Raw genomic sequence first — 20,039 nt, 5'->3', positions numbered from 1 at the left:
CAAATAGGCCCTATGTAAAGATTCTTAAAGGAGTTATTGGTAGTATCTCTAGAGACAGAGGCTCAGAATTAACAAAGACTGGTTTGCTGCATGCATCTGTAAACTGCAGGCAGCATAAAGAATCAGAAAAAAGTGGTAGAAAGAAAGAGGAGAAATCCTACACTTAATTACAGGCATGCATGGTTCCTGGACATAGCATACCCTGTGAGAGTTGCCTCTGATTATCTGAAGTCCGTGGAAGCTGTTCAAGATAAATGTATTAGATTTCCATATTTGTCACAATCAATCCACGGAACATTCTAGTCACTATAAATAGCTGGTATGTACATAGAAATAGATCTGAGAACCTTTGCCTGGTTGTGATTCCTCTAAGGCTGCTGTACTTTCTCTAGCAGGTAAAGGGACCATAGATTTTGGGAGAGGGCTAGTAAATAGAAAGACCGCTGTCCTTGTAATACCAAGTTGTATGACTTCACTTCTCTGTGTCCAGTTAAAGGAAACAAAATGAAGGCCTGTTTTATTTTCCTTACATTCTCATTCTTCACATTTGTCTCCTAACCCTTTTGAAAGAAGTGGTGGATTTTAGAGGAGTATCTTTGTTGTGAGGGAACTTTGAATAAAGCATCGTTTTGGTCTAGCCTTGTCACTCTTAATGGCATGGACTTGCTGTCAGACAAAAATAAATTCCTCCTCAGGTAACCTACTGAGACTATTCAAAGCATGTTCTAAAATAGTCTGAAAAAGGAACAAATAATACAGAGTAATTTGAATTGCTGCATGAAAAGCAAGGAAAATTAAGGCTTAATCAAAGAATTATCAAACTAATTAGGTGTTATTTATTAATGTGCCATGTCTTATAATAATCTTATCTGTCAATTCATATGAAAGAGTGCAGATTAAAAAAGCATTCTAGTAATTATGTGAATATATTCCCCTTGTCCTGCTCTAAGGTTCATTTGGGTGGCCCCGTAGATAAAGAATGGAGAATCTGTGGCTTTCAAATAAATATATATATAGTTCTTATCACTTTTCTAAAGCAGGCCTTAATTTAAATATGAGAATAACAAATATGCCCCATACTTATTTTGGTACAACTAATTGTGAACCAAGCAGTTTGATATAACTGCTTTCGGAGAGACCTAGATGATGAACAAATAGTCCTCACCCCTAGCTTTTTTTCCTGTACAGGATGTTTGTGCAAGATGGAGACAATAATGAATTTTGCAATATTAACATTACTGCTACCAAATTCAACATTTTGATGTCTAATAGTTGCTCAGCATTTTTTGATCCGGTATATATTTTGGTTCTCTAAAAATATTTTCTAAAATACTCTGTTAAGAATACTAATGGTCATAACATGAGTTTCAAAGCAGAAGGAGAAAACAATCTAGTCAGATTATTACAAGTAGAACAATGAACAGTATAAAGCAGCTGGGGAAGAAAAATGGGAGAAGGTAGTAATTAAGTACTAAATCATGTTTGCAGATTATACTCACTATTAATGTCTAAAGAGGAGAGGCCCACAGAGGTTAGGATAGGCTTTATAAAGCTATAGTATGTTTCCAATGCTTACCTTCAACATCATTGTGATTGTTCTTATTAATTGCTTACAATGAGCTTGTTACTTATTTTTTTTAGGTAGTCAATTTTTTCACTAGAAGGGGGATAAAATAGTCATATAATTATATGTACTTTTCATTAACAACACCAAGTGAGAAATCAACACAGGGTAAAAACTGAACAAAGCAATATCTCACCATATGGATGTCATCTACATCACTGTGCATCCCATTATACTTTAGCGTCTCTCCTTTGTCATTCACACTTAATTATTTATATTACATCTCTTAAATCCCCACTATTCTATTTTATTCCATATTTCTGCTTCGTGGTTGACATGAAGCTTTCCTGAAAGAAAAACTGCCACCTACAAATTACTTTCTATTGTATCCATCCACAGTGTTTAGGTAATAAGCGTGTGTTTAGTGGATGAGACTTGTTTGTAATAATTAGAATCTCTTATAGAAAGGGCAAATAGATATAGAGAAAGAACCAGTACTGTCATATTGAAACATCCTATAAAAAACAACCTGATGAATTAATATTCTCTTATAAAATAGTTGCATAAGATGTAAACCGTTTCCACTTTCTATTATTCATGATGGGATTATATTAATGATGATTTTTCTCCCAGAGGAATATTATTTTTTTTGTATAATTATAAGTAGCCTCCTGTCAGACACTGGATAAGCAGTGAGTATTGTTTCAAATGACAAAATGGTATCAATTATACACAATTTAAAACAGGAAGAGAAGTTGGATGATTTCCAAATGTGTCATTCAAGTGAGAATGTATTTGTGAATTTAATTGTGTTTGTAAGCCTATTAAACAGTAATTATTAACATGTTACCATTTATCCTTTATCTATCAAGTGCAAGTATTAAAATATTTAAGTTTATGTTATATGCCTGTAGTTGAAAAGGTGTAGAGTTTTATCATCTTTATTAAAGCACCCAGTAGAGAATTCTCAGCTAAAACAAAACATCAAATCCTTTGTCTCCTCCTGAGATAAATCCTAAAACCTGAAGTTCCCTTTTTCATTGGCTCTATGATTCTTCCTTCAGCTTTCCATAGCTCTTTGAATTGCTTGTGAACATGGGATATATGCATGTGTCAGAGACAATTAACAAACAAACCAAAAAAAAAAAAAAAGGAAAGAAATTTTCTCACAGGTGGAGACAAAGGATAGGATAGTTGCAATATCCCTTTGCCAAGTACTGTGTGGTATGGAAATCGCTAAACAGGGTGGTTGAAAAGTGCCAAATTGATTTTATTTTATATGAATGAGATCCCTGTATAAAAGAGAAGCAACACCGTTTTTTCAAATCCCATGCAATAGCTTAAAAAAGTCTGTCTCTGCTTTTGAGGATAAGGAGAAAAAGTCCCAAAGCACCTTGATTTATATGGCTTACCTAGGGTGAAGGAAAACTCAGTCATACACACATTATTCAGCAGCTACCTCCCTTTTAAAGATGTTTGAGGGCAATCAGAGATGATGATCATGATGGCTTTGATGAAGACAATGGAATGCTAAAAATTCCATTGGAATTTTGGATTTTTAGTCAATTTTTAGTAATTGGATTACTAAATCCTAATGGTATGCCAGGCCAGGTGCTATGCTAAACTCTGGACATGGATCATCTCACTGAGTTCTTACCAAAACCTAGGAGCTGGGTTATAATTTTCCCACCTCATAGATTAGGGAATTGAACGAAGAGGAAGTTTCGGAATTTGCTCAGATGGCTGGATATTATCTCCAGCATTGTAGGGAGAATTATAAATCTATTTTAAAAAGGGGGTCACTGCCTCCTAGGTTTTCTTTTCTTTTTTCCTTCACTTTATTTTCTAAGTGGTATAATTTAAGAAAAACTCACCATCCCTGTATATAATGCAAATTTGACATGCACTCCTAAATCTTGTCATTACAACTGCCAAAGAAAGAAGGCAGTCTGTTGGTAACTTTCAGTTTGTTTGTTGGTTGGTCAGTGAAAGTAATATGGTATAGAAACCCCAGGCAAAGGGGACTGTGACTTCATACTCAAGAGCACAAATGTTTTTCACTGAAATTACTGAAGGAGTCTTGGATATGGTTTGCTTTTGAATTTCCTGGGATTCTATTAAGTTGGCCAAAAGCCTGAAAAAATATCACACAGTTCCATGATTAGATTTTTAAGTGTATTTTATTTTTAATGGTTAAAGTGACAGCAAATTGAGATAGAAGAGAACCTAGGGTAAATTTATCTCGAAGGTTGTTGGTGGGTCCTGAAGTTACTGAGAATGAAAACAACAGATTCTAGCAGTTTAGGAATTGATTTAGCAATCAACTCTGCCAGCTGCTCTCTGTCAATAACCTCTTTGGTAGAATCCTAAAGTCAAACAGCTAGAAAAGACATGAGACAGAAGGAGACATTATTTATTCGTCATGTTTAGATAGTTTACAAAAATGTCAAGCTTCCTAGCTCTTGAGAAGTGAATTTGTTATGCTACTTGTAAGTTATTTTAATATGTTCTGTAAATGTAATGATTTTGTCTTGGGGGCCATATTTTCTCTTATTTCCTCATCTTCTGATTACATACTTTCCCAATGATCAACAATTTGGTATGACTTGATTTTCCATCTTTGAGGAAGTCTTTAAAGTGTCTCTGGAAAGTAATACTGAATATAAAGCCTGAACTATTACATTTTGACTTGAGAGTTATGACACATTAAATGTACTCATATTTAGGTGTATGCCATGTTATAATTACCTGGTTGATAAACAACAACCTTATCAGGACTGGTTCTTTTGTATTAACAGCAATGATCAATTAAATGAAGTGAATTATAGACTATTATTAGTCAGTATGTTAATGTGTGAGGGAGGAAGGGCTTGCCTAGGGATATAAAAGAAACCTGAGATTTTAACTCAAAATTTTATTGAGGTTTAGTGATTTTCCTCAAAAACTATACATTTATTTTTATTTTATTTGTTTTTTTTTTTTTTCTTTTTTTGAGATAGAAAGACAGAGAGAGAGAAAGAGGAGGGGTAGGGGGAAAAGAGGGAGAGACAGAGAGAATCACAAGCAGGCTCCATGGCCCAGAATGGAGTCCAATACAGGATTTGATCTCAGGACCCTGAGATCATGACCTAAGCAATATCAAGACTCAGATGCTTAACTGACTGAGCCACCTAGGTACCCCCAAAACTATGCATTTTTAATTCTACTCAATTATGTGTTTAAAATTTACAAATAAGTATAATATTTTAAATATTTGCCATGCAGAAAAAGTTGATTTCTTTTTATAAATTGACTAAAGTTAGATCTCTTTATTTTTTTTCAGTTTTATTGAGATAATTGACACAATATTATATTAGTTTTAGGTGTACAACATGATGATTTTCTATGTGTGTATATTGTGAAATGGTTACCATAAGTTATAATTTTTATAATGCACATAGTTATAATTTTAATGATGAAAACATTTAATATCTCATCTCTCATCAATTTATAAACAATACTATAGTCACCATGCTGTACATTATAGCCCCAGGATTTATTTATCTTATAGTTAATTGGAAGTTTGTACCTTTAGGCTATCTTCACTCATTTCACCCACCCTTCATCCCACTCCACCTCTGGCAACCACCAATTTGTTCTCTGTGGGAATATGAGTTCTATTATTTTAGATTCCACATGTGAGATCTTATGGTATTCACCTTTCTCTGTCTGGCTTCTTGCACTTAGCATAGTATCTTTAAGATTGATTCATATTGCCACAAATGGCAGAATTTCCTTCTTTTTATGGCTGAATAATATTCCATTTTCTCTTGATAAATAGATACAGTTAGATAGAGTCCAATTCCAGCATATGCATATATCACATTTTTTTAAATCCATTCATCTGCTGATGGACAGCTGGGTTGTTTTCATAAGTAAGCCATTATAAATAATGCTGCAGAAAGTTGATTTCTAGTAAGATGAGCTATTTTTATCCTACAGCTTCTCCAACCACTCAACACCTTAGGAAGTAGTCATCCCCATTTGGTAAAGAATGTCAGATATTTTTGACATTGGAAAATAGCATCTAAGAGACCTAATTTTAATTCATTATAACTTTGAATACTAACAACCGATGGTCAAAAACATGCATTATTTGTATTTTAAATTGTCTTCAAGTGGAACAAGAGGTAAAATGTCCATTAATAACATCACTTTATTATAATACAGAGAACTTCATTTAAGATCTGCTTTTTAATTATTATAAGATTATATCATTGAGTATAGAATTCTAAAACACAATATAACAACATAATAATTGCAATTAATTAAAATTGTTCAGCACTATTCCAAATGTTGTTATATATTTTGTTCATTCCTTTTCTCTTTATGCTATTTATAAAATAAACACAAAATACAAAGACAACATGCTACTGTGCAAAAAACAGCACCTGCCATCTTCATACACGGGTCCTGCTTATAAGCACTTAGGTGAATTTAGCAAGTTGTTTAATTTCTTTGGGTTCCAATGTTTGGCACTAAAACACTATTCAAGTTACATTTAGTTGCAGAATTATTTAGGCTGAAAAATACCTGAGTGGATAATTTACATAGTCTTCTTTCCACTTGAGGGGACCTATAGATATTCAGAATATATTACAAGGGTTACATCGTGATTGAATTGTTTAATGATGCTACCTTTCTTCATTTTGGACTTTAGCTCACTTTTTCCCACTAGCCATGGGTAAACACATTAATTTTTCACTTTCATAGCAAGATTGTTGTTCCATTCATAAATAGGTAAAGATACTCAAAGAAAGAAAGTGAATGCTTTGGTCTGGAACCGTTAATGATTAAAAATGAATAAATGAATGAATGAATGAATGAATGAGTGAATGAATAAACAAGTAAATAAAATTTCACTTTTTTGTTGGAAGTATTCTATACTCTATAAAGAACTTAAAAAATAGCTATAATTTGGTCTGTTCTAGAAAATGTGACAGAGTAGCATCTAACATGCACTGATTCACTCATTCAGTCATTCATTTTCTCCTTTAATGATTCCTTTCCTTTCACAAGTATATAGTGCTGTTGCAGATTCTGTCCTCAAGTTGCTCATAGTCTACTGAAGATTTAAAAACGTGGGGGGGTGTAAAGCCCAAACTTGTATATAAACATCAGTGCATTGATGCTCAGAAGATAAAGTGCATCCTGGGTGCTCTGGGAGCATGTGAGGAGAGTGTGTGGAAGAGAATCAAGGGAGGAGATAAAATGGCCACGTTTTGAGGAATAACTGGAATAAGCCATGTTCTAGGCCATGTCATCACTCAGAATTTGCAATCCCAGAAATATTTGATTAGGGGCATGTGGTGGCTCAGTTGGTTGAGTGTCTGACTTGGGCTCAGGTCATGATCTCACGGCTTGTGAGTTTGAGCCCCACATCAGGCTCTGTGCTGACAGCTCAGAGCCTGGAGCCTGCTTCAGATTCTGTGTCTCCCTCTCTCTCTGCCCTTCCCTACTTGTCCTCTGTCTCTGTCTCTCTCTCTCAAAAAAATAAATAAACATTAAAAAATTTAAAAAAAATTTGATTAGATGTCAAGTGGGAGATTTGCATTGTATGTGCGTGAGTGCATTCTAAGTTTTTATTTTTATTTCTTTTAATGGTGACTGCAGTTCATCTAATTTGCCTCATTTATCTCTTTTCCTCCTGGCTTTGGCTTTTGCATTAAAAGAAAAACATATGATTCATTTTACCTATCTGTCTCTTTCTTCCATCTTTACTGTCTGTCCCTTGGTTTACCTTGTGTGCAAATATGATTTGCTGTGGGTTTGGAAGACATATGGTTCAGAGAGCTAGAAGAAACTAAGAAAAGTAAAGAAACAGGAATTGTGAAAAACTTAAAAGTCTCCCAGTGAAAGTCTATCTAGAATTGTGGAAATGAGGTCAGGTAACAAAAAGATTGATCTTTAAGTAGGGAGTCTTTTTGATGGGCCACTTGGGGTCAATTCAGCATCTAATTAAGGTGAAACAAAACATGAACACCAAAGAAAACTGTAAAACTCTTCATAGAATGAACTAAATACTTACAGATCTTTCAAGGGTTAGGAATCATTGATAATAATAGATAACTGGCATTTATCTCGATCTTCCAAATAGACGTTAAATAAATAGAAAAATAAAATAGAGTGGAAAAGGTCTTAATCTTATATTGGACTTGCTCTCAGTGTATGATTTTGTTAGGCCATTTATCCTTCCAGGGACTTTTTTTTTCCATTTGAAAACTCAGGGTGTTGGAATAGCTGATTTCAAAGGTCTCTCCTATACCCCAAAACTCTAGGATCATGATTCTGTGCCTCTATTTTCATTAGATCCCAAACATCAGGTATTTTGTCATAATTGAGGTATAAGGATAAATAGAACAATGATATAATCTCAAATCAATCTTGTTTCCTTTCTTTTCGTTGACTGTTCCATGGAAAATTATTTCTACTTCATAAATTGGAGATGAAGAGGAAAAAACACTAATATTACCTTTATCATTTTTAATCAAAAGAATGTATGAAATATGCATTTGGCTGCTATTCCATGCTTTCCATCAAAGTGAATATGCAAATATATAACACATGGAAATATTAGGGAAGCTTTTTATCAGGATGCAAAGAAACCTTTCCAGTAGAAACATTTTGGCCTGGAGGAGTTTCTTTGATCTAAGAAGTTAAAGAATTTGGTGTTTTAAAACACTTATAATAGGGTTGTGTAACCAATTTATACTAAATAATCCATTTGCCTAAAACTTTTCTAAAATCATAGCAAAAAACTTGTAAATTAATTACCAATATAATATATTATTAGAATAATCTAATATAAAGTAACTATGGCTTCTACTTCAGTGTCCTCTATATAAGACCTCTGGCAAAATTAAAAACTACATAATCCAAGTGACAACAATGACTAAGCAGTTAGTTCATAAACAGCACCTGGCTGGGTAAATGGAAAATTCCTTGCCCTTATCTGAGTGTTCTCAGTTGTTCCCAGAAGCTCAAGTCAAATGATTTCTTTCCCTCACTTCTTACATTAAATTCATTTAATGGTCCTATTGGGTTTATGTCAAAATGTACTCTGAATCCATCCACTTACCTCCAATTCCTATGTTTTTCATTTATCATATATTTAAAAATGCCACCCATTATTCTGAATAGCATTTCTTATTACTTTTTCTTGATACATTTTTAATAAGATACTTATTTCCATTTTACTTGTTTAGTTACTGTTTTTTGTCTCCACCCACTGGAATCTCAGCTCCACGAAATAGGTGATTTTGTCTGTATTGTTCACTACTATAACTCCATATCCTACGGAAGTGCCTGGTACTCAGTAGGCATTCAATAAATACTTGTTGCATTAATGATTGAATCTCTACCTCAAACCACCTAGTCCAAGCCCATGTCACTTTCTTACTTTCTATCATTTCAATAGTCTCCACCTGATATCTTGCTGTCCCTCATATCCTTTTCTCTACAAACATTGTTTTGGTTCACACACCAGCCAGTGATCTTTAAAAAACCTACATGCTGTACTAAAACCCTACAAAATCTTACCTTTGTCCTTAGGATAAATCCATACTCACCGGAATAGGCTAGAATGGTCTGCTATGAGCTTGTCTCTGTTTTCCATCACCGATGACCGTTAAACAAGCCAGTCTGGTCACTAGCTTAGGCTTTTTGTACTGCTATTCTCTGTCAAGAATCCTTTTATCAGGCATCTTCCTAAGGTTTGCTCCTTTGTATTCAAGTCAGAGCTCAGATGTGTTCTCCTTGGAGAAAGGGCCACTTCCTATGTTATGCATTCGTGCAGTTGTGTAACAAAGGCCTCCAACTCTGATTCCCCCACCCCAAGACAGCATGCCCTGGACTGGAGCTGAAACTGGCCAGGAGAGAGCTGCCTCTTAATTTTGCACTAAGCAGGTTTTCCTGACCAAATCTTACCACCGTGGCCTGCATATACTCAGAAGACACATTTTTCGAATTTGCACAAAGCTTCATAGGCTAGTGGAATCATGCTTAACGGTGGCCCTCCTCTTCCCTTTCTGTCCATTTTAGCATAGTCTCTTCCCTCTAAAATTTATCTGCCTCATCACTCTATTTTGATGTCCCTACATTTCTGAGATCTGAAATTATATGTCTTGCCTGTCTTAAATTATTAAATTATTGCCTGTCTCCCTCCATCTCTAACATAAACTCTGTAACAACAGCGTATTTCTCTATCTTCACTGTGGTCCCTCAGTGATTTCATTTGCCCATGAACACTCACAACAACCAGCTGGAGCAGAGATTATGGTTTCCATTTTATCTTGAAACCACTGAGACCTAAGTTAAGTGATAATTGTCTGTTTACTGAGTGCCCCATCCACTCAACTGAGTACAAGGGATGCAAAGTAGCTGTGTAGAATTTAGCAATTCATGAGTGGGAGGTATAAAGGTGTATTGGAGTAAACACCTCCTTGATTCACCCATTTCATATGAACTCCAGAACTTCTTCAAGTAGTTCTTTTATTGGTGAGGTCCTCATTTCTTGGGCAAATTCACAAATCTGGGATTATTATATGAGTGGTCTAAAATTTTTGATCTTTATTTTAACAGATGGGGTGGGAAAGGGAGGGATGGTTGACACCCCAAATCCTTCTGGTCCCCTGTCCAAACTACATGGCAAGAGAAAGACACTCAGTAAGGAAACTTGAAGACCAAGATGTCCCCATTTTAAAATAAAAGACACTAGCAAAATCACGTCTCAGCCTAAAATATAAAACCATATTTTTGTTTAATGTTACTATTTGTTCAATTCCAAATTTTAAAAATGTTATTCTGCACATATAAAAATAGTGCAGCATACACAATTAATGTTATCGCTTTCACAAACTTGACCATGATTTTCTTACTAAATTCAGATCTCCCCACTTCACCATTAGTCATAGATTCACAAATGATTTTTATGAAATTGAAAGAACAAATTGGGATAGGAATTTGTAATTATTTTATACATTGTATTTTTTAAATGTAAATGAACTTGAACTCAACGGTCATTTACTGGAATGACACCGTCTCCATCCCAGAATCTATTACCATTTGCTGTTGGCAGTACAGAGGCCTTTCAAAGATCTTCTGGATGCACTTAGTACCTTCAGGAGAATGCAGTAGAGGCCTGGAGAATTAACTATCTGTCAGGCATTAGAGGAAAACATCTCCTCAACATTTGTTTCAAGATTTAGGGGATAGCCTTTAGTTGTATAGAAATGTTGTAGAAATAGGGAATCTCCTTTGATAAAGAAACCAGACAAATTAAATGTTAGTATAGTGAACTGTTTTTTACTTCATGTGATCTGAATTCAGCTCATAGCCTCCTACTTGACTTGAGATTCTGAGTAATTCCATTCATCATTCCTAGCAGTGTAAAGAAAACATTGGTAACTTAGATCATTAGAAGGAGTACACACTGTCTACTATCCCCAGTGGAATTTGACTAAACCAGAAACAATCAAATTGACTTGTGTGAGAAAAAACTCAGAACAATAAAATATTGGCAGCTTACAAACATGCCATTCAGGTATTATGGAAATAAGCCAGCGCAAATCACTCAAGGAACAAAAATAAAGCCAATTCACTATGTTTGAATGTCAAAGGGATTTTCAGGTAATAGCTTGCAAAATGAAGGGCACCTTTCGAGTTCCAACATACATTTCAACAACCTAAATTGTTCCTTCAGAGAGTAACAATCCTCCGGAATTCTGAAGGAATATATTCCTAATAAAATTGTAAAAACTTCTTTCTTGTAAATGAGTTCTGTTATTTATGTCATGTTTAATTTTATCTGTTGTTATGTCTTTGTTTACTTATCTCCAAGTCTGTTTCAAGTTCTCTTGTGTAATTAGATGGGACATAAATTGTAAATTCATTATTGAAAAAATTGGTATTTTGAGTATTTACTATGTGTTAGATGCTTTAACACTTAATCCTGTTAACATTCCTAAAAACTAGCCTCATTTTATAAAGGCCCTAAACTGAGGCTTGGATACTTCATGAGATTTTCAAGTTTACCCAGTTTGTAAATGATGAAGCTGAAACTCTCACATATATATATAAACGCTCACCATTTGCCTCTAAGCATATAGTCTTTACACTAAGCAACAGTTTTAACTATAAAATTCTACTATTAATTTGACACTATATTAGCAGCATTTATTATATGATATTAAATTTATTCATATTTTTTAAAGTTTATGTATTTATTTTGAGAGAGGGAGCAGGAGTGGGGGAGGGGAGGGAAGAGAGAGAGAGAGAAAGAGAGAGAGAGAGAGACTGAGAGAATCTTAAGCAGGCTTCACACTGTCAGCACAGAGTCCAATGCAGGGAACCATCTCACCAGCTGTGAGATCATGACCTGAGCTGAAATTAAGAGTAGATAGCTTAACTGAGTGAGCCACCCAGGCACTCCTGTATTTGTTCATATTTAAAATTGGGGGGCTCTTGGGTGGCTCAGTCAGTTAAGCGTCTGACTCTTCACTTTGGCTCAGGTCATGATCTCATGGCTGGTGAGTTGGAGGCCCCCCCACCCAGTCGGGCTCCATTGATAAGGTGGATCCTGCTTGGGATTCTCCATTTCCTCTCTCTCTGGTCCTCCTCCACCCTTTCTCCTGCACCCCCCACCCCGACACACACACTCTCACTTTCTCTCTCTCAAAATAAATAAACATTAAAAAAAAACTAATAAAATAAAATGGTCTCAGATTTCAACAGTATTCTCTGACATTATTTGAACACGAAAGAAGACTTTTCTTTATGTCAGTACTAAAGTCATGCGTCATGCTCTACTATGACGTATCTGATTTGTTTTAGTGCTCCCTAGCACAACAAAAACTTGTTCTGAGATGATAATTCCCCTGCCAGGGTGACTTATAACTGTCACTCTGAAGGTAGGAAGACATCTGGCTTTTTCTTTCTCTGTTTTTTTTTGTTTGTTTGTTTTGTTTTTTGTGTTGTTGTTGTTGTTGTTGTTTGTGTGGTCCTACTTCCCCACTGTGTCCACTGCCTCACAATCTAGCAGTTAGACATTTTAGGGAGCGTGATATAGTTGATTACAGTTGTAGAGAATTTCTGACATAAACTGGATATTGCACTTTCTGCTGCAGAAGGCACCAGTTTGTTTGTTTTAGGAGTCCTACGTATGTTGGCATCCAGTAACTGTTTTTTCACCAGATTCTCTCTGTGTAGAATCTCTTCTCTTAATTTCTTTACCTGGCAAACTAATTTTAGGTATTCCAATGCAATTTACAGTTAATCTACTCCAGGGATCTTTCTACAACACCCCCTCTGTATATATTATTTACCATCATAACACTGTATTATAGTAATCTATTATAGTGATCTGTTTTAGTCAGTATATTGGGAACTTCTTTAAGGCAGGGCTGGGGTTTAATGTTTTTGGTATTACTATTATTATTTTTTAATGTTTATTTATTTTTGAGAGAGAGAGAGAGAGAGCACAAGCAGAGGAGGGGCAGAGAGAGAGGGTGAAACACAAAATCTGAAGCAGGCTCCAGACTCTGAGTTGTCAGCCCAGAGCCCGACATGGGGCTCAAACTCACAAGCCATGAGACCATGACAGGAGCCAAAGTTGGATGCCTAACCACTTATTATTGATGCATAATAAGTGCTCACTAAAATGTTTTTAAAATAAAATAATGACTTTATAGTTCTTCCAGGAAAATCTAAAAAGATTTTAGGGTATAAAGTATGAATAATTCCTTTGGAAAGAATTTCATATATTTTTGAAATAAATTTCTAAAAAGCTTATCAAGACTATAAAAGATTGAGATTTTACATCACCACTGTTCATGAAAGTATGACCTGGAAAGAAGTGACTTAGATTGAATAGGCACCATTCTATGAAGATATTTCTGAAAGCCTTAGTATTTAGAAACAATTGATTTATATTCATGGCCACTTGTACTTTAAGTTTTAATCATTTAATTGACTTCTTCCTAAATCTAGATTCTTCCTAGATTTAAAAGCTACAAAATATCAGACTACTTTAGAAATATTTTCTTCAAGAACAGCTCTCTAGAAAGATTTGAGAATGGATATTTACAAGTATACATCCTTTTGACTTATAAAGTAAGTAGAGACTGAGTCTCCCACCTGCAGTCATGGACTCCCTTATGGAAGACGACCCTTTTCTGGCCTTAGGCAGTGGGAAAGGGGCTTTGAGCACCTCAAATCTGGAGCCTACATGGAAATTCAGCTCACTTCTTAGGAGCTGAATGGCCTGAAAACCTGTTCACTTTAGTTTTCAAACCATAAAGTGAGAATACACCTACTCCTAAGGATCTTGTGAAAATTAAATGACTTAATGTATCAAAACTGATTGGGATTGTTCTAAGCATAGAGTAAGCAGTATGTAAATGTTAGGTAGGGAAAAATAATGGAGATCAAACTTTCTTTAGAGTGCCCAGCCTCATCTTCTCTTTGTACACTGAAAGAGGAACTTTTATGTTGCCATCTGTTTCTATCAGATCTTTGCTCTCACTAGGAAAAAAAATTAATAATAATATGGATCGATACTTTTCTAGGTATACGACTGGCGTGTCATGAAACAATGTGCTTTTATGCATGCTTGAATATGCTCAAGAATCAACCTAGATGGTCTAACCACTATAAGGGAATCCTATAATGAATGGAGACTAACCGCTATTTGGCAAGAGGGTCCAGGATTCCTCCCTTCTCACCACCACAGAAGGTGGTGTGTGTGCCTCTCCAGTTGCTCTGCTTGCTAATCCACAATTCACCAGACCAAACTAATTTTGACAAATTCTAAAAAAAAAGGAAAACTTCCAGTAAGCAGGCAGGTCTGCTGACATTTGATAATATCTAGTTGTCAGTGAGATTTCAGAAGGTGCCTATGCCCACACCAATTCCTGGATTTAAAAGAAACACACAGCAGAAATTTGTGGAATGAAAATTAATGATAAAACATTTTGCAGGCATTTCATACGGGATCATATGTTAGTTAATGTTTACAGTTCATGGCCTGGATGGTTTTGGTTAATTAAAGAAATCACTTGGGATAAGGAAGCACTCAGAAACGATTGTGGGTTTTTATACAGTTCATAATAAGCCCAGAGACTTGAGGGAGCCTTTCAAGGCTCTATAAAACTGAATATATTTTCCCTTTGGCCCATTATTTACTTAACTGCAGGTCATTTACTTCAGCAGGAGAAAATGTACCTGTTCAATATCAAAAGGCCCATGAATTTTAACCTTCTTTTATTGCCCTATTATATCATTTGAGAATTTTAAGTTAAATGAAAAAAATGGTGATTTTTCTCTATATTAGGACTCCTCTCAGCTTCTGTGATTTTAGTTTCCATAATTTAAAGTGCATATTGAAAATAAATTGCTTTATTTGATTGCATGTAGATTTTCCATTAATGAAGTCCAGTAGATATATTTAACATTGTATATACATCTATGAAAAGTAATATATTCAGAAATAGCTCTGAAGATAACGGAACCTGTGTATGTATCCACTTAAAGATCTCACCTAATAACAATTTTCTTATTGCATAATAATATGAATTTATACTTCAGATTATGAATTATGCATGTTGGGGAAGGACCTAGCTATTTTAGTTGAGGATATTAAATTTGTTAATACTTTTTTTTCAATACCCACTCCTGCATTGTGTGCACAGGACAAAGCCCAGCCGTACCACCTCCATTACCAACAGAACGAGCTTCCAGACCCACTCCGGCATCACCTACTCCTGAAGGCAAGTATTTTGTGTTTCCAAAGTTCTCCTCTATTATAGATAAAGTAGAATGCAGAGAAACAAAAAACAATAGTAACAGCAGAAACAAAAAATCCATATTTTCTTAAATAGTGTTGGTACATCTAAGCTACAGTTTCCTTTCCCTGAAATTACAACTTGCTGTCTTTTGGAAAACCAAAATTTTTCCTCTTAAGATTTTATACTGGTGATCATCAGCTTCCAGAAGAATGACCAGCTTCATGCACTGGAAATCAAGCTAGAAAGTACAGAGACAAATAGTCAAGGATATGTCATGCAACTCATGCAGTTTTACCACAACTTGACCAATTTAGTGTCTTTATGACTCTAGGACAGAGTTTCTGGGTTTAAATCTGAGTTTCACCTCTTACTAGTTTTGTACATTTTCATTTACTTAAACTCACTCTTCATGAGTTTTATCACCCATGAGATGAGTTGAAAATAGTACTGAGCTCATAGAATTAGTGTGAGGATACAATGGTGTGTATGTGTGTGTGTGCCAGTTTGTAAGCACTTTATAAAATTAATGACTAAGAGTGCTGCTATTAATTAGTTCTTCAAAATATGGTGTTTGGGGATTGGCAAAATTAGGGGAGGCAAGTGTCATCACAATCAATTTTTCAAAAGCATTTGTCTTCATTTATTCATTCAACTATCATTTATTAAATTCCATCCATGGGATCACATCAGGTATTGCCCAAAGTACTGGAGATTCAAAGATTAATAGAAAATAGTTCCTGTCCTACCAAGACTCAGTTTACAGGTGTAAAATTAAAAGTAATTAAAGAGGAGCCAGATATAAAACACAAAGAATTAAAGCCAAGTGCACCACTACTTTTTTGCAAGGATACAGATGGAGGTCTCCTTCAGACCATCATAGCACCCCTTCCACTCCTAGCTCTGTCAAACACTGAAAAGGACCTTCTGTGTGTGTGTGTGTGTGTGTGTGTGTGTGTGTGTGTGTGTGTGTGTGTTTATGGACACAGACTGCTTACCCAGGTTCCACACCCATCTGTCCAGCAGCTACCTGTCAACTTTGCTCACCCCATGAGTTCAGCATCCCCAGAGAAAGAACTGTCTCGCAGAAAAAAGTCAGAGTCCTAGGACCTGAAGTGTAAGAGAGGAAAAAATTTCAGGTGGACACACCCTGTCATCCCCACAGACCCTTAGACCTAGGGCAGGATGTAGCCAGAGGAGGGCCCATAGAGCCCTGTAAAGCACAAAACCTACGGGAGGCACCTTGGTTGCTGGGTTCTAAGAGTTGTGGTGATTACCACCATAAGATAAGAACCAAAATAGAAATCAGTGCTGAGTACCGTGGAAGCTTAAAGAAGGGAGGGCATAGCTCTGCTTGGAAGAGGTGAGGAGAATTCCAGGAAAGGCTTCTCTGCAGAAGTGACTGTGGAGCTTAAATCCCAAGAATATGGAAGAATACGCAAGGAAGGCAAGAACATTACCAACAAAAGAATTGGCATATGCAAAAACATGGAGATGAGAAAGAAAGAGGTTTTGTTCAGATACGCCTAAGTACTTCATCCTGGAGAGAAAGAAGGCAGCATGAAGAGGGTCTGGGACAGATGAAAGGGCATGCAAAGGACAGATCACGAAGTGCCTTATAGGCTAAGCTTGGGATTTATATTTATCTTTAAATTTTTGTTATAAAGTATTGAATAGTAAAATAAATCAGCAATATACGCAGCCTGCAGATACATTTATCAACATTTTCTATTCTTACTTATCCAAACTTTCTTTTCTTTCCTTTTTTTCTTCCTTTTTTTTACTGCTTATATTTTTATTACTTTTGCAGATCTCTGATATCATGCTATTTCATCCAGCTAAGGAATTTTTATTTCCTTTTAAAATTTTTGACATGTTTACATGGTTCAAATTTTAAAAATTACAAAAATGATGTAAGCTAGTGGAAAGTTCCCTTTCTGGCCCTATGCACTAACTACACAGTTCTCCTTGTAGGCAACCAATGTTAGCTCCTTCCAGAGATATTCTGTGCATATACAAGCAAAATATTTTCACCTCAGCTAAGTAATTTTTTTTTCTATAGACGATAAGGAATTTCCCATAGATGAGATAGATATGTTCATTTTAAAAGGACAATTTGACCGCCATCTTGCTGGTCTAGACAGGTGGTATGAGAGTGACTGCAGACACTTGAGAAGAGAATAGTCCAACTAAGTTGTAATGCAAGCACTTAACAGTGATGTAACGGTTGGAGAGAGCAGGTAGATCGGAAAAGTACCTGGAAAGGGAATCAATCGGTTAAAGTATCTGATTACTATACATGCAGAGATGCAACAAGTAATTAAAATGACTCCGGCTTTCTGAATTAGATATCGAGGTGGACAGAGGTGCAGTTAACTAAGATGGGAAACCACTGAAATAAAACAGGCCTGGTGAGGAGAAGCAGGATGGTCATGGGTTTAGGACAGACTGGTACACGACAGTTTCACATGGGCTTCCAGGTAGAATTACTGAGCAGACCATGCCAAATTGGCACATGGAACTCCAGAAAATATTATATGGCTGTTATCTGGAATTATATACTCATGTAAGCTGTCCTTTCCTCTATGCCTTACTTATCTTCTATCCCCCAAACCCCATCCCCAGATGAAGCTCCATAATGAGAAGGAAATGTCTGAGAAGTTCAGTTCATTTCATGTATCCAAAACCCTCTTTCAAAGGGGACCAGGTCTTATTGAACATTTCTTGTTACCTAGAGGGATTGTGGGAATTCTGCGTCTCTGAAAATAGTGATTTACAGCCTGTGCTCTAGAATCACACAGATCTGTATCCAAATTCTGATTTTGCCATTTTCTACCTGGAGGAACAAATGCAATAACTAAACTTTTAGCCTGTTTATTAGTAAAATACTGCTACTCATATTACCTGTCACAGAGAGGTCTTGTAAAGACAGAATAGAGCTACAAATATTTCAATTATTATTACTGTGTTTGATATTTATAAACTTAGGAATTCTCCTTCAACTGCATTTTATTGATTTAAGACAACTTTTCACAAAGAATAGTTTGCAGATAGTCAGCACCAAAATCAACTGTGAAGCTTCTTAAAAATTCATATTCCCACCATATCTTAGACCTAACATATCAGATTCTCTGGCAATTCAGAGAGGAAAGAAATCTCTATTTTTATCAAGCTCCTCAGTTGAATCTTATACACACTAAATTTTGAGAACCTTTGGTTTACGTCCATGTGTAAAAAAACCTTACAGATGCAACAAACTGTTTTACACCAAACACCTAAACTTGGTAGCCTGTTTCAAATAGTCTTTTCTATTTTGTTTTAATTAAATGAAATTAATTAATTTAATTTAATCTGAATGCCTTGGTGAGAGATGCATTATCCAATTGACTACAGACCAAACGATCCTTTTGGCTATACATTTATATTTCACACAGCTAATAGCCAGGGAAGGATTTGGGTAGCTGTGCAGGTGATGTTTTCCTTTGGTTGTGTTCTGATATCAGCATGTTCTATGCACCTTCTGTCCAGATCCTGACCAAGTCACACCTGCAGTTATGCTCTCTGCAACTCATATTTATTTAGAATCTTATGTTTTCTGTACTTACATGAATTTTACATTTGATATTTCAAAACCTTGTAAAGTACACATTATTAAGGATTAACAAATGTAGGTTTGAAATTTATTTATTTATGCTAAGTTAGTAAATAGCAGATCTGGGTTTCCAGCCCAGAATTTCTAGTTCTATGCCCAAGGATCTTTCTCATATACCGCTATGAAGACATCAGCATTTGAGGCTCCTACCTTCATGTCTTCTGAGGCCTCAACAAGTTTTGGAAGATGAAGATATAAAGTGTTGTGCTTTAGATTTCATGAAGTTCTGTGATAGAAACATCATGTTCTGATCTTAGTATAGAGAAACCTAGCAATGCTTCTTAAAATTTAGTGTGTGCACAAATCTCCTAGGGCTCTTGTGAAACTGTAGATTCAAATTTGGTAAGTCTAGTGTGGGGCCTGAGATTCTGCATTTTTACCAAGCTCCCAATGTTTGCTGATGCTTCTGGTCTAGGACTCCATCTCAGTAGCAAATCCCTAGGTGATTTAGAGGGAAGTGGAGAGCAATTAAATATTTCTAAAAATGCTTTTAATTTAGTACTAGTCACCTAAATGACCTGTAATTGGCCAAATGTCCTTCAGAATGACTAAAACGTCACCCATGGAGAAATTTTGACTGCTACTTGTCTGGGAAAGAACAATAGTTTTCAAGTCAAGTACCTAAGCATTCTAGAAAGGCTTGCAAGAGAGCAAGAGAAATGCCAGTGGGAATGGGGGGAAAGGTTACATTATACTTGCAAATTATAATAACCTAGTGTACAGTATGTAAAATATTTTGATTTGGCCAGCTACACAAATGGAATGAACTAGTAGCTTTAAGCTTTAAATAAAATCCTGTATCATCTGTTAATCAGTGGTATATCAATACCCATCTAAAAAAAAAAAAAGAATTTTTTTGGTCATTAGAGATCACAATTTAATGTAAAGTACATGTAAAATCTTACTCCAAGACTCCAAATCAACAATGCTTCCTGAATTTTTAGAGAACAGTCCAGGACTAGTCCCAGGTTTGAAACCTTTGTCTCCCATCCAAAACTGCCGCACA

At 35.6% G+C, this 20,039-nt stretch overlaps 1 protein-coding gene across 1 annotated transcript in view; it reads left to right on the top strand.

Annotated features, from left to right (window-relative positions):
• TRDN (triadin) overlaps positions 1-20,039 on the top strand; it is a 391,552-nt gene that overhangs the window by 133,111 nt on the left and 238,402 nt on the right. Inside the window, exon 10 of the mRNA XM_042987108.1 lies at positions 15,289-15,370. Coding sequence (XP_042843042.1) covers positions 15,289-15,370 — 82 coding nt within the window. The remainder of the gene's footprint in view (positions 1-15,288; positions 15,371-20,039) is intronic.

Source organism: Panthera tigris, chromosome B2 (genome assembly GCF_018350195.1).
Source record: "Panthera tigris isolate Pti1 chromosome B2, P.tigris_Pti1_mat1.1, whole genome shotgun sequence".
Lineage (NCBI taxonomy): Eukaryota > Metazoa > Chordata > Mammalia > Carnivora > Felidae > Panthera > Panthera tigris.
The sequence above is the reverse complement of the archived record's forward strand: the minus strand, read 5'-3'. Positions and strand labels throughout refer to the sequence as shown.